Genomic DNA, 27,695 nt, shown 5'->3' on the forward strand with positions numbered 1-27,695 from the left:
TCCTCCGCTGAGTGAGCAGCAATTACCAGATCATCGGCATACATAACGTGGTTGACCAATAGGGAGCCATCCCTTGATTGCACCTGGGCATCGATCAGCCTCCCATTGTATCTGTACCAGATGGAAATTCCTCCCATACAGCAATTGAAGGCTTCACGAACTACGTGGTCAAAATAGATGTTAAATAATGTGGGAGCCAGAGGACATCCCTGTCGCACCCCAAGATGTACAGGGAGTGGCTCCGACTCCCGGCCACATAGTTTTACCCGGGCCCGCTCACCATGGTGAAGGTCCTTAATGATCGTAAGCAGCGGGTCAGGGACTCCGAAAGCACGAAGAACAACCCAGAGCCCAGGCCTACTGATGGTATAATAGGCCTTGACCAGGTCAATAAAGCAGAGATGTAGGTCTTGTGGGAATTCCCTACACCTCTGCTGTAGCAGACGGACAGAAAATATGGCATCCGTGCAGGACCGCCCTTTCTCAAAACCAGATTGGGGCTCAGCAAGCCTCTCCTCAGCGTGCCTGACAAGGAGATGTTGAACAATCCTTGCCAGGATCTTTGAGGGCACACTGAGGAGTGAGATGCCCCTGTAGTTGTTACAGTCTGTGCGGTCCACCTTCTTCAAGAGGGGGACCACCAGGGCATCCTTCCACTCCTGTGGATCTCCTCCACTGGTCTAGACAGTTCTTATTGTTGCACACTCGAGATGAAGGACGTGGGCAGGTGCTCCAAATCGAGGGCAAGCACATTTATTTATTGTGGTTCATATGAATCTTGGGAAGAACAGCACCGTCACTCTGTAAAATGCAACAGCGCGTGTTACACGCAGCAATCTTCCGAGACGCCATTAACCATGTGGCTGGTTTACACGTGCGGTTATTCATTAACCCCTTTCTCTTAAACCCAATTCTACTGCTGATAAACCATATTTGTCTTTGACAATCACATTTGCACATCACTATTCGAATATTACTTTAATCCTACGCTGTATGTCTATCTATACCATCCACTTCTATCGGTATCTTACACCCATTATATGTACTGTATGTGTACAGTATACGTACTGTATATCACCATTGTACAGCTTACTACTTTACATGTGTTCTATGCTCAATAGCATTGCAAGTAGTCATATGCTGGGTACATAAACATGGTTATAGACTAAACAGTATTAGAGTTAGAGAATTACAATGACAGTAACTAATTACAGTGCGTCATCCCTTTGCAATGCACAGTGCTAAAACGCCTCTAATTGCATATATCACAAACGAACAATTCAAAGCCAAGTCTAGAACAATCTTCTTGGTTCTTTCGGTAAAGTCACGTAGAAGGGAAGTAATAAAATAATAAAAATAAAACATAATAAAATCAGAGAATTATTTGATTTTATTATGTTTTATTTTTATTATTTTATTACTTCCCTTCTACGTAACTTTACCGAAAGAACCAAGAAGATGAATCCCTGCAGTCACTAAAGCTTTAAATCGAAATTTAAGTCTAGAACAAGTCTAGAACATTTATATAACGATCAAAAACAACCTTTGGGTCCTTTAACTGTAAAATGCAACAACACGTGTGTTACAACCAGCCTTGTTCCTGAGCCGCCATTAACCATGTGACTGGTATATCCGCGTGGACATTCAATAACCCTGCCAGCCACTTACAGGCCCGACTCAGTCATCACATGCTGCTGTACACACATGCATTGATGCACTGCACAGCACATCAGGACCTTCACAGAACCACACTTTACTCCCTTGCTGCACAATGGTATACTTAAAAGAGTGATCCATTCCTAATGTGCCACATTATGATGTCATCTAGGGCAGTCTGTGCACAAATGCCACCCTCCCTCAGCATTTCGCTTGGGAGATCATCTCTGCCCGGTGCTTTTCCTGGTCTCACACTCCGGATCGCCTTCAGTACTTCCTCAACAGATGGCACCTCAGCCAGCCACTCACAGGGGGTGACTTCTTCTTCCAATATTTGAGGCACCACACTCTCTCGCGCACTCTCTCACCCAGACACTCACCCAGACACCCACTCACCCACTCGCTCACCCAGACACTCACCCAGACATTCATTCACCCACTCGCTCAACCAAACACTCACCCACTCACTCACCCACACACTCACTCACCCAAGGGGCTGTTTGTGAGTAGCGAGCAGCAGCAGCAGCGGTGCTGATGTCGGTACTCTGGCACCAGGAGGTGCCTGGGTGGATGGGTGGATTAGCCAACACCACGCACGCCCTGCCGCCTTTGTCTCTCTCCCCAGTGGCGATGTTTAATAACCACTACGGCTACGACTCCACCGCAGTAAGCAGGGAAAACTCATTTGAGGGCTGAGTCGACCTAGGGGAGGCCCGGTTTGGTGGTGAGTGGTTGGTGGCCTTGAGCGACAATCGAACTCTGCCCTCTTTGCCTTTTTGTAGCAGAAGCTGCTACCTCCCTTGCCTGGTATACTGGAGGGCAAAAGGTTCGATCCCAGACCCTGGCAAAGATGTTAACTACCTGGCCTGGTACACAGGAGGTCGTGGGTTCAATCCCGGACCCTATGAGATGCTAACTACCTCGCCTGGTATAAAGGAGGGCCGTAGGTTCGATCCCGGACCCTGGCAAAGATGTTAACTACCTGGCCTGGTACACAGGAGGTCGTGGGCGTCTTTAGTGTTGTAGTAGACGCTGCTAACCACCACCGCTCTCCACAGCCACAAACCACCACCAGCACCACCGCCTACCACCACCATCACCACCACCATCATCGTCACTGCCACCACCACCATCACCACCATCATCCCCACCACTTAGCACCACCATCATCATCACCACCACATCACCATCAACACCACCACCATCATCATCACCATCATCAGAGTTGAACAAAACTATAAAACGAACGGCAATGACACATACCGAGAAAAACGAAAAGAGGAAGACCTCCACCACCAAATCCTCCTACTCCTGCTCCTCCTCCACTTCTTAATGTTGTGTCTCTAGGAGTCTATATATATGTCCTGCACCTCCTCCTCCCGCCACTCTTCCTCCTCCTCCCGCCTAGCGAAGCCGTCGCACAGCTTCATCACCATCTCCGCCGTGCCACTAAAGCCGGCCTTGTCCAGCGTCTCGGCCAGCCTGCCGTAGGTGGCCCGCCGGCCCAGGCTCTCCCTCCAGTGCCTGAGCATGGCATAGTTCCTCTCGTTCACATTCTGCCCGTGGTTCTCGCTCGCCTCGCTGATGAAGGATTCCGCCAGGCCCGCGAGTCTCATCACGTGGGGGTAGTCCCAGATGAAGCCGTTGTCGCGCAGAGTCTGGTGGATCTGCAGCAGCTCCTTGTCTGGGGATGGTGGTGGGTGGGTGGGTGGGTTGTCGGTGGTGGTAATAAACAAACATAATCCGATTAGCTATAAAGCTTTGTCAAGTAAAAACGTGTTTTTTTTATCCTTTCTGACAGGAGTTGTGTTAAGATGTTCAAATATCTTAAATAGACGGCATTTATTTTTTTTGCGAGGAATAAAGTTACTTAGTGGCATTGACCACACACATGGTGCTTGTGGTGAACATGTAAACAAATATGGCTCTAATAATGAACTTGCATTGTCTATGAAACTGATTGGTCTATAACAGAGACAGCAGCCTTCTTTATGGTCGAGTCTCACCACCAGTGTCTCGCTACCCATTGTCTCACTACCCAGTGTCTCGCTATCCAGTGTCTCGCTACCCAGTGTCTCACTACCCTGTGTCTCACTACCCAGTGTCTCACTACCCAGTGTCTCGCTACCCAGTGTCTCACTACCCAGTGTCTCGTTACCCAATGTCTCACTACCCAGTGTCTCGCTACCCAGTGTCTCACTACCTTGTATCTCACTACCCAGTGTCTCGCTACCCAGTGTCTCGCTACCCAGTGTCTCGCTACCCAGTGTCTCGCTACCCAGTGTCTCACTACCCAGTGTCTCACCACCCAGTGTCTCACTACCCAGTGTCTCGCTACCCAGTGTCTCGCTACCCAGTGTCTCACTACCTTGTATCTCACTACCCAGTGTCTCGCTACCCAGTGTCTCGTTACCCAATGTCTCGCTACCCAGTGTCTCACTACCTTGTATCTCACTACCCAGTGTCTCGCTACCCAGTGTCTCGCTACCCAGTGTCTCACTACCTTGTATCTCACTACCCAGTGTCTCACTACCTTGTATCTCACTACCCAGTGTCTCACTACCCAGTGTCTCACTACCCAGTGTCTCGTTACCCAATGTCTCGCTACCCAGTGTCTCACTACCTTGTATCTCACTACCCAGTGTCTCACTACCCAGTGTCTCACTACCTTGTATCTCACTACCCAGTGTCTCGCTACCCAGTGTCTCACTACCCAGTGTCTCGCTACCCAGTGTCTCACTACCTTGTATCTCACTACCCAGTGTCTCGCTACCCAGTGTCTCACTACCCAGTGTCTCGCTACCCAGTGTCTCGCTACCCAGTGTCTCACTACCCAGTGTCTCGCTACCCAGTGTCTCACTACCCAGTGTCTCACTACCCAATGTCTCACTACCCAATGTCTCACTATCCAGTGTCTCACTACCCAGTGTCTCACTACCCTGTATCTCACTACCCAATGTCTCGCTACCCAGTGTCTCACTACCCAGTGTCTCACTACCCAGTGTCTCACTACCCTGTATCTCACTACCCAATGTCTCGCTACCCAGTGTCTCACTACCCAGTGTCTCACTACCCAGTGTCTCACTACCCAGTGTCTCACTACCCAGTGTCTCACTACCCAGTGTCTCACTACCCTGTATCTCACTACCCAATGTCTCGCTACCCAGTGTCTCACTACCCAGTGTCTCACTACCCAGTGTCTCACTACCCAGTGTCTCACTACCCAGTGTCTCGCTACCTTGTATCTCACTACCCAGTGTCTCACTACCCAGTGTCTCACTACCCAGTGTCTCGTTACCCAATGTCTCGCTACCCAGTGTCTCACTACCTTGTATCTCACTACCCAGTGTCTCGCTACCCAGTGTCTCGCTACCCAGTGTCTCACTACCCAGTGTCTCGCTACCCAATGTCTCGCTACCCAGTGTCTCACTACCCAGTGTCTCACTTCCCAGTGTCTCACTACCCAATGTCTCACTTCCCAGTGTCTCACTACCCAGTGTCTCACTACCCAGTGTCTCACTACCCAATGTCTCGCTACCCAGTGTCTCACTACCCAGTGTCTCACTACCCAGTGTCTCGCTACCCAGTGTCTCGTTACCCAATGTCTCGCTACCCAGTGTCTCACTACCTTGTATCTCACTACCCAGTGTCTCGCTACCCAGTGTCTCACTACCCAGTGTCTCACTACCCAGTGTCTCGCTACCCAGTGTCTCACTACCTTGTATCTCACTACCCAGTGTCTCGCTACCCAGTGTCTCACTACCTTGTATCTCACTACCCAGTGTCTCGCTACCCAGTGTCTCGTTACCCAATGTCTCGCTACCCAGTGTCTCACTACCTTGTATCTCACTACCCAGTGTCTCGCTACCCAGTGTCTCGCTACCCAGTCTCTCACTACCCAGTGTCTCGCTACCCAGTGTCTCACTACCTTGTATCTCACTACCCAGTGTCTCGCTACCCAGTGTCTCACTACCTTGTATCTCACTACCCAGTGTCTCGCTACCCAGTGTCTCACTACCCAGTGTCTCGCTACCCAGTGTCTCGCTACCCAGTGTCTCACTACCCAGTGTCTCGCTACCCAGTGTCTCACTACCCAGTGTCTCACTACCCTGTATCTCACTACCCAGTGTCTCGCTACCCAGTGTCTCACTACCCAGTGTCTCGCTACCCAGTGTCTCGTTACCCAATGTCTCGCTACCCAGTGTCTCACTACCTTGTATCTCACTACCCAGTGTCTCGCTACCCAGTGTCTCGTTACCCAATGTCTCGCTACCCAGTGTCTCACTACCTTGTATCTCACTACCCAGTGTCTCGCTACCCAGTGTCTCACTACCCAGTGTCTCACTACCCAGTGTCTCGCTACCCAGTGTCTCACTACCTTGTATCTCACTACCCAGTGTCTCGCTACCCAGTGTCTCACTACCTTGTATCTCACTACCCAGTGTCTCGCTACCCAGTGTCTCGCTACCCAGTGTCTCGCTACCCAGTGTCTCGCTACCCAGTGTCTCACTACCCAGTGTCTCACCACCCAGTGTCTCACTACCCAGTGTCTCGCTACCCAGTGTCTCGCTACCCAGTGTCTCACTACCTTGTATCTCACTACCCAGTGTCTCGCTACCCAGTGTCTCGTTACCCAATGTCTCGCTACCCAGTGTCTCACTACCTTGTATCTCACTACCCAGTGTCTCGCTACCCAGTGTCTCACTACCCAGTGTCTCGTTACCCAATGTCTCGCTACCCAGTGTCTCACTACCTTGTATCTCACTACCCAGTGTCTCACTACCCAGTGTCTCACTACCTTGTATCTCACTACCCAGTGTCTCGCTACCCAGTGTCTCACTACCCAGTGTCTCGCTACCCAGTGTCTCACTACCTTGTATCTCACTACCCAGTGTCTCGCTACCCAGTGTCTCGCTACCCAGTGTCTCGCTACCCAGTGTCTCGCTACCCAGTGTCTCGCTACCCAGTGTCTCACTACCCAATGTCTCACTACCCAATGTCTCACTATCCAGTGTCTCACTACCCAGTGTCTCACTACCCTGTATCCACTACCCAATGTCTCGCTACCCAGTGTCTCACTACCCAGTGTCTCACTACCCAGTGTCTCACTACCCTGTATCTCACTACCCAATGTCTCGCTACCCAGTGTCTCACTACCCAGTGTCTCACTACCCAGTGTCTCACTACCCAGTGTCTCACTACCCAGTGTCTCACTACCCAGTGTCTCACTACCCTGTATCTCACTACCCAATGTCTCGCTACCCAGTGTCTCACTACCCAGTGTCTCACTACCCAGTGTCTCACTACCCAGTGTCTCACTACCCAGTGTCTCGCTACCTTGTATCTCACTACCCAGTGTCTCACTACCCAGTGTCTCACTACCCAGTGTCTCGTTACCCAATGTCTCGCTACCCAGTGTCTCACTACCTTGTATCTCACTACCCAGTGTCTCGCTACCCAGTGTCTCACTACCCAGTGTCTCGCTACCCAATGTCTCGCTACCCAGTGTCTCACTACCCAGTGTCTCACTTCCCAGTGTCTCACTACCCAATGTCTCACTTCCCAGTGTCTCACTACCCAGTGTCTCACTACCCAGTGTCTCACTACCCAATGTCTCGCTACCCAGTGTCTCACTACCCAGTGTCTCACTACCCAGTGTCTCACCACCCAGTGTCTCGCTACCCAGTGTCTCACTACCCTGTATCTCACTACCCAATGTCTCGCTACCCAGTGTCTCGCTACCCAATGTCTCAATACCCAGTGTCTCACTACTCAATGTCTCACTACCCAGTGTCTCGCTACCCAGTGTCTCGCTACCCAGTGTCTCACAACCAGTATCTCACGACCAAGTGTCTGACTACCCAGCGTCTCACGACCAGTGTATCGATACCCAGTGTCTCACAACTAGTGTCTCACTACCCAGGGTCTCATTACCCAGTGTCTCGCTACCCACTGTCTCACTACCCAGTATCTCACTACCCAGGTTCTTGATCATAATCCGCACGTGTGGTTTATCTGGCTTGCGGATTAACCGCGTGTTCGAGTTTTTGACGTAGCAACTACTGCTGCTACAACAGATTTTATTTGTACCAGGTCTAAGACCCCACTGCTGAGCTTTCTTGTAGCATCTCTTTCAGAAGCGACTTGGCCACCACACATTGTAGCAGCTCAACCAAGTGGCTGATATCATCATCATCATGTGGACATTTGTAGCAGCAGCCAAATACTTAAAATCCATAGAGATACATCGAGACGCAGACCCATATAGATATACAGAGACCCATAAAAAAATAAATATAGACCCATATAGTTACATATAGACCCATATATACATACAAAGACACTCATATAGATACATAGAGACCCATACAGACACACAGAAACCCATATAGATACATAGAGACCCATAGACTAGACTAAACTCACCAGTAATTACAGGGACCCGAGTATGTCGTTTAGGATCAATCTGCGTGATTTGCTGTTCATCTTGATCCAATGCAGTCGAGTCGGGTTGACTAGAGTGACCAGGCTTCCCGTCTGGAGGTTGAACGAGAGAAAATAAAAAATCAAACGAATGCAGTCAAAATGTTCACTCAACCGAGGCTATTTTGCATACTTCATTTTTACTCAAACAAAATTTTTTTTTTATTTTAACAGGTAAGGCTCCGCTACGGAGCTGTGTAGCAATTTTTCAGAAGCGACCTGGCCATCACGAATTATAGCGGCTCAACGAAGTGGCTCATCACGTGGAAATGTATAGCAGCCAAATACTCTTTAACGCGCGAGGTTGATTCTAAACGTGGAGGGAGGAAAACCTGGAGGACTTCCACGCAGTGACCACCACGGGGAGCGAGACAGAGAGATGCAAACTCCCAATATACAGCAGGCATCCGGATTGACATTGTACCCACGACGTCCTGCATACGAGGCGAGATAGTTAACATCTTGCCACTGGGGTGGTCTTTGTACTGTTCGCCTTTTGGCATTCTCTGGTCTACTAACACACTGCTAGGGGTGCAGAGACAATGCCATACATTGTTATTATCAGAGCATGTTTGCATGTATTTACACAAGTATGATGTGTGTGTGGGTTAATGCATTACTTCATGATATCTTGCAAAAGGCATCTAAAGTCTGCATTACATCTTAACACCACCTCTTGTTTTTATTATTGCCAGACACGGCTGTGTATATAAATCACACCTGTTCTTAAACTTTCATCCGTTATTTTTGCATTTCTCAAGCTTCAAAACAAACAAACAAACTACACAAAAACAACACGGCTTTTCGATACCGGGACGGGAGGCCATCGTGTGATATTTTTTCGTTCACTCACCGGGGCGATGTTTCGCGCCCGTGTGCCTCTTAACAAGGATGGCACCCAAGTTTTGGTTCCACAACTGTGGCAGCGCTTTCTGCCATCTCTGGTGTAGAGGCCAATAAGTTCCGAACACTTCAATGAGGGTTATTATTCCAAAATTATCAAAGCAGTGTTTGCTTACATTGTCATTGTACTGTCCGTCTTTTGGCTTCATTATCTGGTCTAACATAGGTGCAGAGACAAGGCCATGGACAAGGCTGTCTCTGGTGTAGGCCAATGAGTTCCAAACACAACAAATCCGTAACATCAGTAGTATTTTTTTTATATCAAAGCAGCAGCCGTGTATCATTTTGCATTGATTTACCACAAGTGTGAGGCTTGGTCGATGCACAGGTTGAGATCCACTCCTCCACCTGGGGGTAGTTGTACTGTAGGCTTTCGAGAGCCCTCCAGAGCGTGAGGCAGTCGTTCCTGTCGATGAACTCGTCAATCAAAAATTTGGCACGCTCCACTTTCACCATGATGTCTTTGGCCTCGTTGTATTTGTCGCGAGAGATCAAATCCCTGCTGTCCAAGTAGTCGAGCAGGTACGTGGGGTTCCTCCCAATCCACTTCCTCAGTTCCGGCCTCTTCCCTCTGATCAGCTTGGCAGCCATCGACTCGTCCATGTCTCGAACAACTGGTGAGTAGTGGAGGAAATGCGACGCCACAGTAAATGCCGGTGTTCATCTCTGTCTCTCCTCTCTCTGTGTGCGTGTGTGTTTATAGTGGGGGAGTCCGGCAAAACGTAATCCCTTACCTCCGTGGTGGTGCTGGACAGTAACACTGTGGTGGATGTGAGCAATGCCATGGAGGGAAGGACAATTCCTATCGGCTAAACCCGTCATGGCGCTTGCAGCCACCACAGCGGCCAAATGGGTGCTCTGGATGGGTGCGAGGGGCTGGTAACCCCTCCACCTTCAATTTAACTACCCCTAAACTACTGGGTAAAACAACATGTGCATTGTCGTTCTCTTTTAGCACCATGTGCGCCTTTAGCATGTGACCTGTTGTTCTCTTTTAGCCCCGCCCCCCCCCCCTAATACGTTACATTCATTGGCTACCGCATTCATATAAGCTCCTCCCCCCCTCCTCCCCCTCCTCTTAACTTGTATTTATGAAATTGTATCCCAGTGCCTCACAGACTAACAATAATTGAGGACTTGGTCCAACATGGATTGAATTCGGATGTACCTGCGCTGGTTAGGCATTGCCTCACCAACACTTTTACCTGGAATGGCACCTTCTACAAACATAATGAGGGTACCCCTAAGGGCTCCCACTTGTCACCAGTGATAGCCAATATGTTCATGGAAAAGTCTGAATCAGACGCCATCCAGACATCCACCCTGCGTCCTTCCCTGTGGAAGAGGTATGTGGATGACACTTTCGTCATTTGGCCACATGGCCTCCCACCATTGAACCACTTCCCGGACCACATCAATTCCAGACACGCATCCATCAGATTCACCCTGGAAGTGGAGAAAGATGGCAAACTACCATTCTTAGATATTCTGTTTGAGAGGAGACCTGACGGATCCTTGGGACATTCTGTCTACAGGAAAGCCACCCACACAGATTCCTACTTGAAACCCGATTCCCACCACCACCCATCTCAAAATAATTCTCTCATCAAAACGGTATACCACAGAGCTCATGGCATTTCTGACCAACACCACCTGGCCAGTGAATTAAGACATGTACACCGGGCCCTCAGGATGAACAGATACTCTGACCATACTATCCGCCAAGCTGCTTCTCCCACCATACAGAAACAGCAACATAAAACTACGATCAAAACTATCACGTTGCCATACATAGCAGGCGTGACCAAAAAGATCTCCAAAATTCTAAACAAACATAGGATCCAAGTCCGATTCAGTACAGTACATAAAATCCGTGATCTAATTCCATCTGTGAAGGATGTCATCCCTGACTTGCAATACCCTGGAGTTTATAAACCGAGTTGCAGCTGTAGTGATTGCTACATTGGGAAAACGAAACGTCATGTCTCTGATCGTGTCCGCGAGCAAAAGTCAGATCTGAAACACGGCAAAATTGAGTCTTCCGCCATTGTCGATCATTGCTACAATGCTGTGGGCTCTCATGATATTGTTTTTTCCGAGACCAAGGTGCTCTGCAAACCCTCTGGCTACCATCAAAGGTTTGTACACGAAGCCATCCAAATATACAAACAGACATAATTTCAAACATGATGATGGGTACAAACTGAGTAATCATTGGAAAGATGTTATTAACCATGCAAAAAAGATTTAACTACACATTATTGGACCATCTTTTATGACAGGTACTATTCTACTTTACCGAGTGTTAACATCCCCAGCGTTTAACAGCACTCTCCTTTTTTTGTATTTGGATGGCCACCAACACTGGGTTAAACAACATGTGCATTGTCGCTCTCTTCTAGCACCAGGTGTACCTTTAGCATGTGACCTGTTGTTCTCTTTTAGCCCCGCCCCCCCCCCCCAATATGTTCTATTCATTGGCTACCACATTCAGATAAGCTCCTCCCCCCCTCCTCCCCCCCACCTTAACTTGTACTTATGAACTTGTATCTTTAATTATTTTTTGCCTCACTTGATACAGCAAATCTGGCTGTGACGGTCCCACCTGATGACGGAGACTTGTGTTGCCTCCAAAACGTCGTGATTTATTATTTTATTTTATTTCTATTATTACTTTCATTAATTTAAATTTAATTTTTTTACCTACGTGACTTTACCGAAAAAACATAACAGTAAAAAAACACAACTCTGATAATGTTTGCACTGTCCTTGAAATTGATTGGTCCACACCCGAGACAGCTTTCCTTAGAGCCTAGTCTCACGTGGTGTTGGACCAGATGACGCCAAAAGGCGCACAACTCAAAGACAATGCACCATCAGAGTATGAGAGCTCGGGGTAAGCATTTACACCAATGGAACCTCATTTGCCAGTAGCAAAATATGATAATTGGTTTTTTACCCTTTTATCTGGCAACAAAACTGACCCTTTTTTACAATGAGTCATGTTTGCATTGACCACAATACCTGCAGTCGGAATGCAAACAAAAAAACACTAGGCTCTAAGGCAGTGGTTCTTAACCTGGGTTCGATCGAACCCCAGGGGTTCAGTGAGTCAGTCTCAGGGGTTCGGCGGAGGACACACACCGACTCATATGATTGTGCACCAGTAAAACATATACCTATGTTTTGAATTTGAAAAAATCATATTTTATTTTTACAATTAAGAAGGGTTCGGTGAATGCGCATATGAAACTGGTGGGGTTCGGTACCTCCAAAAAGGTTAAGAACCACTGCTCTAAGGAAAGCTGTCTCAGGTGTGGACCAATCAATTTCAAGGACAATGCATACATTATCAGAGTTCTGTTTTTTTGTTTGCATTCCGACTGCAGGTATTGTGGTCAATGCAAACATGACTCCTTGTAAAAAAGGTGTCAGTTTTGTTGCCAGATAAAAGGGTAAAAAACAATTATCATATTTTGCTACTGGCAAATGAGGTTCCAATGGAATATCAAAGCAGTGTTTGCTTGCATTGTCATTGTACTGTCCATCTTTTGGCTTCATTATCGGGTCTAACATAGGTGCAGAGACAAGGACATGAACAAGGCTGTCTCTGGTGTAGGCCAATGAGTTCCAAACACAACAAAGCCATAACATCAGTAGTATTTTTCATATCAAAGCAGCTGCAGCATTTCGTTTTGCATTGATTTACCACAAGTGTGAGGCATGGTCGATGCACAGGCTGAGATCCACTCCTCCACCTGAGGGTAGTGGTCCTGTATGCTTTCGAGAGCCCTCCAGAGCGTGAGGCAGTCGTCCCTGTCGATGAACTCGTCAATCAAAAAGTTGGCGCGCTCCACTTTCACCATGATGTTGCGGGCCCCGTGGTATTTGTCGCGAGAGATCAACTCTTTGCTGTCCAAGTAGTCGAGCAGGTACGTGGGGTCCCTGCCAATCCACTTCTTCAGTTCCGGCCTCTTCCCTCTGATCAGCTTGGCAGCCATTGACTCGTCCATGTCTCGAACAACTGGTGAGTAGTGGAGGAGATGCGACGCCACAGTAAATGCTGGTGTTCATCTCTGTCTCTCCTCTCTCTGTGTGTGTGTATATATATTGGGGGAGTCCGGCAAACGCAATCCCTTACCTCCCGTGGTGGTGATGGACAGAAACACTGTGGTGGATGTGAGCATTGCCATGGAGGGAAGGACAATTCCTATCAGCTTAACCCCTCATGGCGCTTGCAGCCACCACAGCGGCCAAATGGGTGCTATGGATGGGTGCGAGGGGCTGGTAACCCCTCCTCCTTCAATTAAACTATCACTAAACTACATGCAAAATATTGAACTAAGCTTGTACCGGAGGCCCTGGGGGGACAGGTATCTACAACTTCTGGCCAACAACCAATTGACAGGGCCAGGAGACTGAATCCTTACCTTCAGGGTTCCTCCAGAAACGACTTAAAAGCACTCTGACTGGCCATGGGGTACGTTCGAACAGTCACTGTAGAGGAGAGGCTGCAACTCATCTATCAGGAGCTGGACTGGTACCACCTGGATCTCTGCAATATTTAGGAGTTCCAGTGGACCAGTTTGGCTCCAGTAACCATGAGGGGTGAACAGTTCTCTACTCGGGGCAGGAGACTGCCAAACAACAGGGAGTGGCTCCTCTTTTTAACAAAAGAATGAAGGGGGCATGGGAGCGTGGTGGCTTTCGGATTCCTTGACCTTCTGCTCACTATCATTAAGGACCTTCATGATGGTGGCCAGTATTTGTAGCTATTCTCTGGTCACCTTTGGGTGTGACAAAATGTCCTCTGACTCCCACATTATTTAACATAATTTTCGACCATGCAGTTCAAGAAGCCTTTCATAGCTGCACCAGAGGGATATCCATCTGGTACAGATACAATGGGAGGCTGATTTATGCCTGTGTGTGGTCGAGGGATGGCTCCCTATTGGTCAAACATGTTACGTATGCTGATGATCTGGTGATTGCTACTCACTCAGAGGAGGAGTTGAAGGTGCTGCTGCTAATTTGGAACGTGAAACTAAGAGATGGGGCCTTACAATGTGAACCACCAAAACTAAGCACCTGCCTGGGCATTTTGTGCCATCAAACACTCCCCCCTCAACTCTCCATTGGTGGATTAGTTATGGAGAGAGTGGAGAAGTTTCCATACCTACGCAGTGTGCTTATGACCAGCTCCAGTTGACAGCAGGGTCTCACTCTGAATCAGTCGAGCAGCAGTATATTTTCATCGGCTGCGTAACGCTGTGTGGATGCTACCTGGCCTATCGCTCCACATGAAGCTTTGGGTTGGCCATGGTCTCATGCCCTCCCTTCTCTATGCTAGCAATACATGGACCCCCCTAATGGAACATCTTCGTCAGTTAGAAATATTAAGGCTTGCCTGCATACATCCATCCGGGGTTTAACCAGGCTGGATTGTGTGAGGAACTCACAAATCCTTGAAAGATCTGAAAACATTTCCATCAGTGAGCTCCTCCGGCAGGCAAGGCTGCATTGACTGGGTCATGTAGCCCACATGCCCAGCTACGGCATGCCCAAAGAGCTTCATTTCGTCCGGATAGAGGGGACTAGCTGGGTGTGGCATGGGTTAGAAAAGAGATGGAGTGATGTGGTACAAGAGGACTTGCCGATGACTGGTACCAGCAGTGTCAAAATTGGCCTCTGTGGAGGAGGCTCATGAAGGACGCTGCTGCTTCTACTAGGCAGTTGGAGGCAGTCGCCGTCCCAACTTGGCCCCCCGAACGTAAGCATCCTCAACTGTGCACCTATCCTGGCACTGCCCAGCAGCAGCAGCGTCCTTTGTGAGCCCTCTCCTCCACCACGTGTGACAATCATGACCGCTGTTAGGCATTGTGGACGGCTGGAGGTCGGCGTGGCAAAATCCAACATTGTTCCCTCCTCTGCTTTCCTCAACACCTTCGCCAAACTGCCCTGCCCAGGTGTGGTGAGGTTGTGGTTGAATTTTCACTCGTGGCCCGTTAGACAAGGTGGTGTACACGCATATGAAGAAGCCACTCACAAATCCTTGCAGGGCCCCAAGTATTTTGTTTGGAATCAATCTGCGTGATTTGCTGTTCATCTTTACCTGCACAAGGTCCAGTCTCAGGGATTGGGGGCTTCTCTTTAAGCAGGCTAAATGCAGTCGATTCTTGCTGATTAGAGTTACCAGGCTCCCCTTCTGGAGGATGAAAGAAAGAAAATAAAAACAATCAAATGAATGCAGGCAAAATGTTAAAAAGGGTGTGCAGCCCTGATATTGCCCGTTCACTCTACCGAAGATGTTTGGCATACTTCATATTTATAAAAAATATATATTAGTTTTGTGTATTCCCATTAAGCAGACCCAATGCAGTCGATTCTTGCTGATTAGAGTTACCAGGCTCCCCTTCTGGAGGTTGAACGAGAAAAGATAAAAAATCAAGTGAATGCAGGCAAAATGTAACAAAATTGTGTGCAGCTCTGATATTGCCAGTTCACACCACTGAGGATGCTTGGCATACTTCATTTTTACTAAAGCGAAACTCTTTTTTATTTTACCAGGTAAGGCCCCACTGAACTATGCAGCTCTTTTTTAGAAGCGACCTGGCCACCACAAATGATAGCGGCTCAACAAAGTGGCTGATTACCATCATCATCATCATCATCGCGTAGATATGTATAGCAGCAGCCAAATACTCTTAAATGCGTGACGTTGATTCTAAATGTGGAGGGAAAAACCGGAGAACCAGGAGAAAAATCCACGCGACTACCACGTGAGACATAGAAGCTTCTGAGCGATTTTTTCAGAAGCGACTTGGCCATCATAAGTAATAGCAGCTCAACCACGTGGGCTGATCCACCATCTTGTAGACAATTATAGCAGCAGCCAAGTCCAGTGGTGGTCACATTCTGTCACGCTTTTACCTGGTCCGGTGAAAAACTTACTAGCGCCATCTGTGGGAACAGAAGAGCTTCATAGATCATCAGATTTCCTCCAGTATATAAATATATATAAATAACCTGATTCTGAACTTGATGACCTTACGCCCCCTTACTGGACAATGAGTGAATAACGAGCTTTAGAGCTCTTGAGATTTCCTCTTCCAGTATATAAATAAATATTCTGATTCTCAACTTTCTGACCTCGTGCACAAACTGGACATGAAGTCAATGAAGAGCTTCACGGCTGTTGGGATTTCCTCCTGTGCCAGTATATAAATAAATAAAGATTCTAGTTTATAGGTGCAATGCCAGAAGTGAAAATGCGCGCTACTTTACCGCAAGGAAATCTTCCACCCTTCTTCTTGTAAATGAACGCAGCAACAGCAGCAGCGACAAACAGAAGCAGAATCACGGCCACCACAATGCCCGCTGTCTTGCCTCCTCCTGTTTCAAAAGAGACGCACACAGGGTTGTGTGTGTGTCTGTGTGTGTCGCTGTCTCTCTGTGTCTGTGTGTTTCTCTGTATGTGTCTATGTGTATGTCTGTGTATGTGTCTATGTGTATGTCTGTGTATGTGTCTATGTGTATGTCTGTATATGTGTCTATGTATGTTGATGATCTGGTGATTGCTGCTCACTCAGAAGAGGAGTTGGAGGTGCTGCTGCTGAAACTGAAGTGTGCCACTAAGAGGTGGGGTCTTACCATCAGCCCCACCAAAACTAAGCATGGGTAGTTTGTGTGATGGAGCAGTTGTGCAAAGAGTGGAGAGTTTACCATGTCTGAGCAGTGTGCTTATGACCAGCTCCTGTTTACACAGCAGAGGTCTCACTCTGAATCAGCTGGGCGGCTATATATTTTCATCGGCTACACAATGCTGTGTGGAAGCTACCTGGTCTGTCACTTCGCACAGAGCTTCGGGTCTTCTCTCTGCTTGTGAAACGTGGACCCCTCTAAAAAATTCAGGCCGGCCTGCCTACAATCCATCCTGGGTTTAACCTGCAGGCTGGATTGTGTGAGGAGCTCACAAATCCTTGAAAAATCTGGACAAAGTTCCTTCGGAGAGCTCCTCCGACAGGCAAAGCTGCATTGGCTGGGCAATGTAGCCCGCATGCCCAGCCACCGCATGCCTAAACAGCTTTTGTTTGGCCGGATCGAGGGGGCTAAACGGGCGCGGCACGGGCTAGAGAAGAGATGGAGTGATGTGGTACAGGAGGATGTGGAGCTGAGTGGACTTGCCAATGACTGGTACCAGCGGTGTCAAGATCGGCCTCTGTGGAGGAGGCTCGTGAAGGACGCTACTGGGCAGTTGGAGGCAGTCGCCCTCCAACAACAACGGAGGGCGGAGGAGCGACGCTCACAACAACGAGCGGAGCGCCGGGTGGCTAAAGCACAGCAAGTTGGCACAGTAGGGGGCACAGGTGGTGCATCAGCCAGTCATCTCGGTCATCTCGGTCAGTCGACCCGTGGCAACTGGGTCTACCCCTTGACCTCCTGCCAGCGGGCGTTCGACACTTCACGTGGCCTCAAAGTGCACATGGCCTGGCACAAGCGTCGTGGTGACGTCACCGCCACTTAGTGGCGAATGGCGGTTGTTGTTGTTGTTGTGTACGTCATCGGAAATAAAAACCAGAAGTGAAAAAAGTACAAATGTAAATATTACTTTTGTCGGTGCGTCGTCAAGTACTGAGGCTCCCCACATGCGAGGTTTTGTGGGAGAGGGGAGCGTGCGTGGCTGCGTGAGTGCGGCACAGTTTTTGGTGCCGGCCATCGTAGAAAGACAGCGTGCTGCAGCCGGTTCATGTCACTGGGGTTCTCTCTCTATGCCGTGAGTAACGACGTCTTCATAACAAAACAAGGGCTGCTTCTGCTGCTTCTGCTATCCAATTCTCTCTCGGTAATTTAACCACTTTTGTACCACACGTAGCCGACCGTGCTATTCGGAGGTGTGTGGGTGAGTGAGTGTATGTATGTACGTGCGGTGGACTTCTTTCGCACCGTACGTAGCCGACTGTGGTAATATGTGAGTCAATATGGGTGTCTCTATGTGGGTATCTGTGGGTCTATTGGTGTCTTTGGGTCTCTGTGTATGTATGTGCGTTGAACTTCTTTTTCACTGTTCTTAGCCCACCGTGCTAATCAGAGGCGCTAGCATCACACTAACATCGTGGCAACATGCATCAGGGTTGGGGATCAAACCCACGCCCTCCTGCACATCAGGCGAGGTAGTCAACATCTAACTAAGCCACCGTGAGCATGGGGGCCTCAGCCTGCGTTCGTGTTACTGCTGGGTGCACCGGTCGGAATTGCATTGCTTGGACCTTGTACGCAGAGCCCATCGTCTGCTTTGTGTAAACCGGCTTTACATCGGCACAGCGTGGCGGAGCTCCCGTTGCAAGGCTGGACAAATTCCTCGTCTGTGCAGAAAAACAAAGAAAAATCCAGGTGGTGACCACCACGGAGAGAGAGAGAGAAACGCAAATGAGCAGTTTATTGTCAGAAAACAATATATTGAATAGAAAACAATCAGGTTTCCGAAAAAATTACAGCACCGAATCCGCTGCATTAGACTCTCTCAATCACATTTACAGTAGCCTTGATAAAAAGCAGTACTGCGCCAGTCTTTTTCTTGACTTATCAAAAGCTTTTGATACAGTAGACCACAATATCTTGCTAAGTAAACTAGGTTTCCTCCATTTCTCCGAACACTCAGTAAAATGGTAAAAAAATTACCTCTGTTCTCGCACCCAAACTATCTTCACAGATGGTTGGAGGTCAAACAGTGTTAATGTAATGTGAGGTTATATCCGGGTCGTTTACGTATCACAACTCGTCACGATGATTGGCTCTGCCGGTCCTGGTCTATAGCCAATGGGGGGAAGCCTAGGGGCGTGGCCCTGACGTCACGGGAAGGTAACAGCTGTAAGGATTGGTTCTGCTGGCTTTGGCCACAGCCAATGGGGAGACGAGTCAGGGGCGTGGCTCCGGGAGCTTACGAGGGAGCCTGGAATATTCCATGGAGGTTAACCAGGATTGGTGGAAACGTACCATGTGACCTGGGTATTAAATAGGGGTGGAGACGTACGACACGTGGTCAGAACAGGAACGAACAGAGGAAGGGGGCCACGCGGGAGCGGGGCTCCGGGTTGCTACGTGGCGGTGCGTCTCTCTCTCTCTGTCCCTCTCACGCTGCCTGTCAGCAGCGTGAAGGAAAGCTGTAATACAAGTTGAATAAAAGACGGATTCCAGAAGTCGCCTCAACGAGCTTTATTACGATAATTGGTTTTTTACCCTTTTATCAGGCAACAAAACTGACACCTTTTTTACGAGGAGTCATGTTGCATAGACCACAATACCTGCAGTCATAATGCAAAAAAAAACATAACTCTGATAATGTATGCACTGTCCTTGAAGTTGATTGGTCTACACCCGAGACAGCTGTCTCTGGTGTGGACATTCAAAAGATAATGATCAAATAGCGCAAGTCAAGATCTATAAGTATCTTGGGGTCATCCTTGATTCAAAACTGAATTTTCAAGATCACATTGATTATATTGCTAAAAAGACAAAAATAAAAATGGGTTTTCTGTATCGACACAAGCACTGCTTCCCCCCTATGTTCCGTTTGGAATTGATAAAAGCTACCATACTGTCTCTACTTAATTACTGTGACATCGTATATAAATCAGCACCCAGTACTGTTCTGAAGAAGCTTGACTCAATATATCACTCGGCCTTAAGATTTGCATTGAACTGCCCATATAGGACCCACCACTGCGATCTCTACATTGGGTCAAACTTAACATCTCTACATGATCGATGTCTTATGCATCAGATATTATTTATTTAGGATGTACTTACAAAAAAATCCGCAGATTACCTCATTGATCTCCTTATTGTTTCGGAAAACAAATATGAGCTAAGATCCTCACTCATTTACCAGCTTCGCATTCCTAATTGTCGTACAAATACTGGAGGAAGGGCTTTTGCTATAGATGCCCCCAGGGTCTGGAATGCTATCGCAAATAAACTGCAGCTTGGATCGTTACCAACAAGACGATCACTCAAAAATGCTCCAGAGGAGTCGTACAACCATAGCCGCCACTGCTATCCTGTGGCCTGAAATCAAAAATATAGCTATCGATGACCGATGCATGAAATTATTATGTATTTTGATTATATTGCGCTGCTACTGCTATTGTTAATCTGGCTGTTATGGATTGACTTATGCAGCTAGCAAAGGATGCTAGGTTTAGTGATGTGTGTTGTGTGTGTCGCTATTGTAAACTTTTAATCACATTTGTTGGGAAAACTATTACGTTGTTCATCTTTTTGGTTCTTTCGGTAAAGTCACGTAGAAGGGAAGTAATAAAATAATAAAAATAAAACATAATAAAAGAATTCTCACGACGTTTCGGCCACAACGCAAGCAGCCGTCCTCAGGTGAAGAAACAGGTCTGTCGAGAAGACAGCGTCTGAATGACACACCCCAGGCTTGGAGTGTCTATTTAAGCTAGGTTGGAGCGGGCAGGTGCGCCTTAACAAAATAATTTGCATATCAATAGAAATTTAGCATATTTATGGGAAATGCAGATATGGGATTAGTACTTGTGGAGTGCGTATGCACTCCACAAGTAGTACGAAACCGTACCAGGCTGAAAGTTAGTAGTACGAAACCGAAACCAGGCTGAAAGTTAAAAATTGACTTTCAGCCGAAACCGAAGCCGAAATCGAAAGTTTAACTACACTTTCGACCGAGACCGAAACAGAAAGGTATATAACTGAAGTTACCGAACACGAGATTTATTAATCATGATGCAATGCTACTTTAATAAAAAATACATCTAGAACTAATCATTCAGAGCCTGCAGTAAGAGTCGCTAAATATAAAATCTTTATGTGTTACTTACTTAGTAATTATATCCAAACAAACAAATGTTGTAGTTAAGAAACAACATTTTTTCCACATTCTCCCTCAGCCGGTTGCTGCGCCTTGGTTGCATTAGAATCGACTTTAGTGAAGTAATCCTAAACCGCATGTTACGACATTCGTCATGGTGATTAACTGCTCCGTTTATTAGTGACGACCGAAAGTCAATATCAGTTTCGGCCGAAACCAAACCTAGACCGAAAGAAAAAATTGACTTTTGGCCGAAAACGAAAGTATGCCGAAAGAGGCCATTTGACAACTTTCGGCGCCGAAACCGTATTTCAGTCAGCCTCTACACTATACTACTATACACTACTATATACTACTCAACTATACACTACACTAGTATATACTATACTACTATACACTGTACTACTACACACCAATACTATCCACTACACTTCCACACACTACACTACTACACGCTACACTACTATAAAAAACTACACTACTATACACTACTACACACTAAAACACACTACACTACTATATGCTCCCATACATCCAAATCGAATATTTAGAGGAACGCCAATTCTCATTGGTGAAGACGCGAGGGAAGTGGTTGTTACCTTGCTTACAGGGCTTGCATTTCAAACATCCTAATAGGTAGTTTGCTACGGCCGTGTAGTATCCATTAGGACATTTCCCACAGATCGAGGGGCCTTTGTTTTCCATGCATTCAAACAGCACGAATTGCCCTGCAAAAAACGAGAGACGCAAAACATACAAACAACATCATCATCATCATCGTCATCCACCTCGTTATTCACGAATTTAGTTATCGGTGAATCGCGTCTGGAACTCGACGCGAACTGTCTGCATCAAGAGAGAGAGACGCGGAGCAGAAGGGCATCTTTCGATTTAACGCTTTCGTGACTGCAGGGATTCATCTTCTTGGTTCTTTCGGTAAAGTCACGTAGAAGGGAAGTAATAAAATAATAAAAATAAAACATAATAAAATACAATTCTCACGACGTTTCGGCCACAACGCAAGCAGCCGTCCTCAGGTGAAGAATGAGGACGGCTGCTTGCGTTGTGGCCGAAACGTCGTGAGAATTATTTTAGGCTTTATTTTTATTATTTTATTATTTCCCTTCTACGTGACTTTACCGAAAGAACCAAGAAGACAGAAGGGCATCGTCAGGTTCGGGATCGAACTAATGGCCTCCTGTATACCAGGCGAGGTAGTTAACATATCTTAGCCACCGTGATGATGATGAGAGAGAGACGCAAACTCAAAATATACAGCAGCAGGCACAGTCAGGGTTGGGATCGAACACATGACCTCCTGCATACCAGACGAGCTAGTCAACATCTTCCTAGACACAGTGGTAACAGGCATTGTGGTCAACGGATCGAACCCACAACCTCCTGCACACTAAGCGAGGTGGTCAACATCTCCCTAGCCACCATTACCCACAATGCATGCCTAAAAAACGACAACTCTCTTAGTGTCTACGACACAAAATACTGTCAGACCGGAAGTGACGTCATGGGTTCAACCAACGGAGCGTCTAACTACAGGGGGGTTCTAAACAGTTGTAATATTCCAAATCAAATATGCCCAGTCTGTCAACAAATGTATGACAGACTGGGCATATTTACTTTAATGCCGTGACTGTACGATTTCGTGTTTTGGCTCTGCCCTTACCTGGCTTGCACAGCTCACAGCAAAGGCCAGTTTCTACCACCCGGTGAAATCCATGAGGGCACGGAGCCTCTGTGGGTGTCTGTGGGCGGCAGGAAAGGGTTGCATTTCATTAGACCTTGGTGTTTTTTTACGTGCGTTTGTAACTTTGTTGTTATGAGGTCGTCGCACTCCATCATCATCATCGTCTAGTAGTAGGCTTTTACCCTTTAAACTGGTACAAAACTGACACCTTTGTAATAAAGGACTCGTTCACTGTGTCTGTCTCCGTTGTCCTTTATTCGGGTTCTTTACAACTTGTCCCACACGGCCCTCGCTCAGAGCCTCTCCGTTTGGCAGCCCGATGCTGCCGTCGCTCCCGTAGCCTTTCTCGCTCCGGTGCAGCTCCGCTGCAGGCTCCCCTGTGCAGTCCTCCGGCTGCTCTCACAGCAGCTCCACCGCTGCTCCTCGTTCCTCCGTGCTCGGTCACCGCTGGCCGACGGTGCCGAGTCTTACTGTGTGTGGCGATCTCGCCACTCTCCAACCTCCGCCCTGCGTGGCCTCTGTGGCGATCTCGCCACTCTCCAACCTCCGCCCTGCGTGGCCTCTCCCTGTCTCTATCCCCAACTCTCTCTTCCACCCCGCTGGCTGGCGCCGTCATGAGCCCCTCAGCCACCAGGCTGAGGCACGGCGACCACCCAACGTGGTCTCCCCTCTTCACTCCCCCGACTGCTCCAGATGTCTTCCTGTCTCCCCGCTGTCACTTCTCCCCCACGTGACCCTGACTCCTCCCTCTCGGATCGTCACATCCGACCCGCCCATTTACGCTCGCATTACACTGTCCTTGAAGTTGATTGGTCCACACCCAACTTCAAGGACAGTGCATATTATTATAATTATCAGAGTTGTTTCTTTTTGTTTGCATTTTGACTGCTTGTGTTGTGGTTATTGCAAACATGATTGCTTTGTATAAAGGTGTCAGTTTTGTACCAGTTTAAAGGGTAAAAACCTACTACTATATTTTGCCACTGGTAAAGGAGGTGTCATAGTGTATCATCATCGTCGTCGTTATCAACACAAAAACGAAGATCCCCCCCCGTGTCCGTGTAGCCTGTAACAGACTGTTGGTGCTGTTAGCGAGCAGCAGTGCCTATGAAGGCTACTGGCACTGTGGCACACGAGGGGATGGGTGGCCAGCACCACGCAAGCCCGCCTTTGTGTCTTTCAGTGGTGATGTAATTACACCATCGTACCAGGTACAATTTTGAGGCTGAGTCGACCTGGGGGAGGCCCAGGACCGCTTCAGATAATCGCTATCACTGGTGGTGGTGGCCGTAAGTGGGAATCTAACTAGGGTCGCCGGGTTTGTAGAATAGCGCTAAACGCTACTACACTACCACTCCCACACACAAACAGATACACACGGATACACACACAGATATACATACACAGATACACACACACAGACACACATACACAGATACACACACACAGACACACAAGCAGATATAAAACAACAACCACCATTCACCACTAAGTGGCGGTGTATCTCTTTTTCAGAAGCTACCGAGCTAAAATCCACACAGTGACTACCACGGGTAGAGAGAGAGAGAGAGACGCAGACTTCAAATATACAGCAGCAGCAGCAAGCATCGTCAGGGTCAGAGACTCGAACCCACGACCTCCTGTACAACAGGCGAGGTAGTCAACATCTCCTAGCCACCGTGGTCATGATGAGAGAGATGCAGACTCCAAATATACAGCAGCAGCAAGCATCGTCAGGGTCACGGTATCGAACCCACGACCTCCTGTACACCAGGCGAGGGAGTTAACATCTCCTTGGTCATGATGAGAGAGACGCAGACTTCGAATATACAGCAGCAGGCATCGTCAGGGTCATGGGATCGAACCCACGACCTCCTGTACCTGATAGCAGTGACCATCATCATCATGATCATCAACCCCTCCCTCCCTTCTCTTACCGCAGCCACCAATCTGACACAGCAGCAGAGCGCCAGCACCGCCGCGAGCATCTTCCCCCGTTCGGAAACCACCATCGCCTCCAACCACCAACTCCCTCTTCTTCTTATCATAATGATGATGATCCGATGGGCATCTTCAGTTCGTATCTCCTGAGCAACGCACCGCGCACACCACGAGATCGCAAAGGGGCTCCTTTGAGGTGTTGCTGTGTTTTCATGCCGCATGGTTCCGTGTGTGTCTGTGTCTGTGCCTGTGTGTGTCTGTGTGTGTATCACTGTGTTAGGGTCTATCTGCGTGTGTACCTGCGCGTGTATCTGCGTGCGTGTCTTTGATGTGTCTGCGTGTCTGTAGTGTGTGTGTCGGTGTGTGTCTGCGTGTGTGTATGCGTGTGTATCTTTGTGTGTTTTTGTGTGTGTGTCTGGTCCAGCAAAACAACCACCTACAGGTACCTCCTAGTTGGTGCCAGACGGAAACGCTGTGGTGAGCACTGACGTACAGACACACACACATGGACTCACACACACACACATAGACTCACACACACATGGACTCACACGCAAAAAGATCCCCCATATAGCCTTAACAGACTGTAGAGGCACTACAGTAGTACATGCTGACTGTATAGCAGTATAAAGGAATATATAGCACAAAGTAGTAAGCAGACAGAGTGCCGTGGTGAGGTCTAGTTCTGTGCAGAGCCCCCGGCCTTGCCCAGATTTCCCAGCCCGCCGAGGTGTGACCTTGGCAGGCTGGGGGCTGGCCCGCTCCCCCCGGCCACGCTACAATAATGGCATGTAACACGCTATAATAATACTGGTAGGAACCCACTGGTTCCACCAGCCCACAGGGGATTATTGTGTCCATCCGTCCGTCGTGAAGGTAGGGGCTGGGTGGGGAGGGGCTGGGCTGGGTGGGGAGGGTGGGGAGGGGCTGGGTGGGGAGGGTGGGGCTGGGTGGGGAGGGGCTGGTCACCCCGTGGTGCCCTTATAAAACTCAACGTTTAACCTACTCACGCCGGCTTGTGCCCGCCCTCACAGTCAGCCATATTTGCGGAACACACCACGCCGCCGTTGACCCTGCAGGCCATTGACCGAGCAACCCAACGTTCCTACCAGCTCCCTCCGCAGGAATGTGTTAATGATGTGTAGGGGCTCTATAGTAGTTTGAGAACGCATTGGGGTGTCATTGGGGTGGGGTGGGGAGAAGAGGACATCACACTGTGAAGAATGAACGTGTTTGGTGTGTTTGTGCTGCATGTGTAAGGCGAATGAAAATAGGTGGCGATCGTGTGTGCGTTGCTCGGGGCAACCCATGTGAGCAGTGCAAAGTGTAATTATATAAATGCTTATAATATTAATTTGTGCGAACTTACGTCTTCTATAAATGCATATCATAGTTTTAAAAGTGTGCGACTTACCTTGGGGCGATGGGCACGTGTGGGTAGCTAGGGGGGGTAAACTAGTGGGCATTGCACGCAAGTGCAGCTGGCTGCGTTGTCACACAGCGCGGGGAGAAGGGAAATACAGTAAAACCTTGGTCTGCGAGTGTCTTGTAAGACGAGCAAAAATTTAAAATAAATATTAAATTTGATTAACGAGCGAGGTCTTGCAATACGAGTAGTGCCTGTAGTATACGCTTTGTCTGCCGAGCGTCACGTGATCACAACTGATATACGAGTGCTTTGGATCAGAGCCGGCCCAAGACCTTTGGGGGTCCCTAAGCAAAATTTGGTTGGAGGCCCCTTTGATGTATGATTGTTTTCAGCCACTCGCTAGCAGTGACTCTAGGGGGCCCTCTGCTGGCCACGGGGCCCTTTGCAATTGCAAGGGTCGCTTAGTGGCTGGGCCGGCTCTGCTTTGGATTACAAACACGTTTCCGGAACGAATTATGCTCGCAATCAAAGGTTTTACTGAACATAAATAATAGCGTAACTATACAAAATCGCCAAAAAAAAAGCTAATTTAACTAATTTAAAGGTGACGGACGTGAAAAAGGAATAGCCTATGCCAAGCACGGGGCTTAGGGCGTGCATCCAAATCCCTCGCAAGAGACTTTTATATATAAGAAAAGAAGACACCAATATACACTACACACTGCACTATAACACTACAATATACACCATTATACACTACACACCATACACTACACACAATTATACAATACACATTACACACCGCGAACTGCTGTTTCCCACCTATAAATGGCAGCGTGCATGCCAACTTCATGATCAGGGAAATCGCTCGCTCAACACGTGCATCACTTAGACACACACAGAGGCCCACAGACACACACAGAGACCCAGATACTCACACAGAAACCCAAAGACTCACACAGAGACCCATCACCTCACAGAGGCCCACAGACACGCACAGAGACCCAAAGACTAATCACACAGAGACCCATAGACTATCACACAGAGACCCATACAACACTAGAGACCCACAGACTCACCACACCAGAGCCCCACAGAATCACACAGAGACCCACAGACAAACACAGAGACACACAGACTTACACACTCACACAGAGACCCACAGACTCACACAGAGAACCACAGACTCACACAGAGACCCACAGACTCACACAGAGACCCACAGACTCACACAGAGACCCACAGACTCACACAGAGACCCACAAACTCACAGACTCACACAGACACAGAGACCCACAGACTCACACAAAGAACCACAGACTCACACACAGTCTCACCACAAATGAAGACATAAAACGCTACGAGCGAAGATCCTCTTCCTGGGCTGGAGTTGAAGCTCCAGGTGTCTCCATCCCGCAGTCTCTCTCACCTCTCACCCCTCACCTGCCTCTCTACCTCTCAATAAAGCGAGAGACGGAGACAGACACAGTGAGAGACAGACACAGATAGACAGACATAGAGAGAGACAGACACAGAGAGAGACAGGGTGAGCGTCTCCTACTTCCCCTTTCAGTTTGTAGCCAAACGAAAGGGAGGGAGGGGGAAAGGGAGGGGGGAGGAGGAAGGGGAGGAGAGGGGGGGAGGAGAGGGGGGGAGGAGGGAGGGGGGAGGAGGGAGGGGGTAAGGGGAGGGGGAAGAAGGAAGGGAGGGAGGGGGGAGGAGGGAGGGGGAAGGTCGGGAGGGAGGAGAGGGGGGGAGGAGGGAGGGGAGGAGGAGGAGGGAGGGGGAGGGAGGAG

At 48.4% G+C, this 27,695-nt stretch overlaps 2 protein-coding genes across 5 annotated transcripts in view; one reads left to right on the forward strand and one right to left on the reverse strand.

Moving 5' to 3' along the window:
• LOC133359534 (uncharacterized) overlaps window positions 1-27,695 on the forward strand; it is a 159,405-nt gene that overhangs the window by 33,578 nt on the left and 98,132 nt on the right. The gene's annotated exons all lie outside the window — the stretch shown is intronic.
• On the reverse strand, window positions 1,429-27,459 carry LOC133359537 (uncharacterized). Of its 4 annotated transcripts, XM_061577970.1 has the most exons (12): window positions 27,237-27,459; window positions 24,527-24,676; window positions 22,569-22,647; window positions 21,487-21,615; window positions 18,309-18,404; window positions 16,327-16,434; window positions 15,973-16,002; window positions 15,155-15,247; window positions 12,752-13,066; window positions 9,342-9,656; window positions 8,083-8,193; window positions 1,429-3,340 (listed from the first exon to the last, which is right to left on the reverse strand). In XM_061577970.1, exons 1-12 carry the CDS (start codon window positions 27,249-27,251, stop codon window positions 3,000-3,002), a joined length of 1,782 nt encoding a protein of 593 aa, XP_061433954.1. In that variant the 5' UTR covers window positions 27,252-27,459; the 3' UTR covers window positions 1,429-2,999. The 4 variants fall into 4 exon arrangements, with proteins under 4 accessions (XP_061433954.1, XP_061433955.1, XP_061433956.1 ...); XM_061577971.1 differs by lacking the exon at window positions 15,973-16,002; XM_061577972.1 differs by lacking the exon at window positions 12,752-13,066.

This window comes from Lethenteron reissneri, chromosome 65 (genome assembly GCF_015708825.2).
Source record: "Lethenteron reissneri isolate LAM-NWPU_2019-01 chromosome 65, ASM1570882v1, whole genome shotgun sequence".
NCBI lineage: Eukaryota > Metazoa > Chordata > Hyperoartia > Petromyzontiformes > Petromyzontidae > Lethenteron > Lethenteron reissneri.

Excerpts from the sequence above, each read along its gene's own strand:
- LOC133359537 (XM_061577970.1), bottom strand. Across the intron at positions 22,648-24,526 it reads GTGTCAGATTGGTGGCTGCG|ACACCCACAGAGGCTCCGTG; the intron begins GTAAGAGAAGGG and ends TGCCGCCCACAG. Across the intron at positions 9,657-12,751 it reads GACCATGCCTCACACTTGTG|TTGTTCGAGACATGGACGAG; the intron begins GTAAATCAATGC and ends ACTACTCACCAG.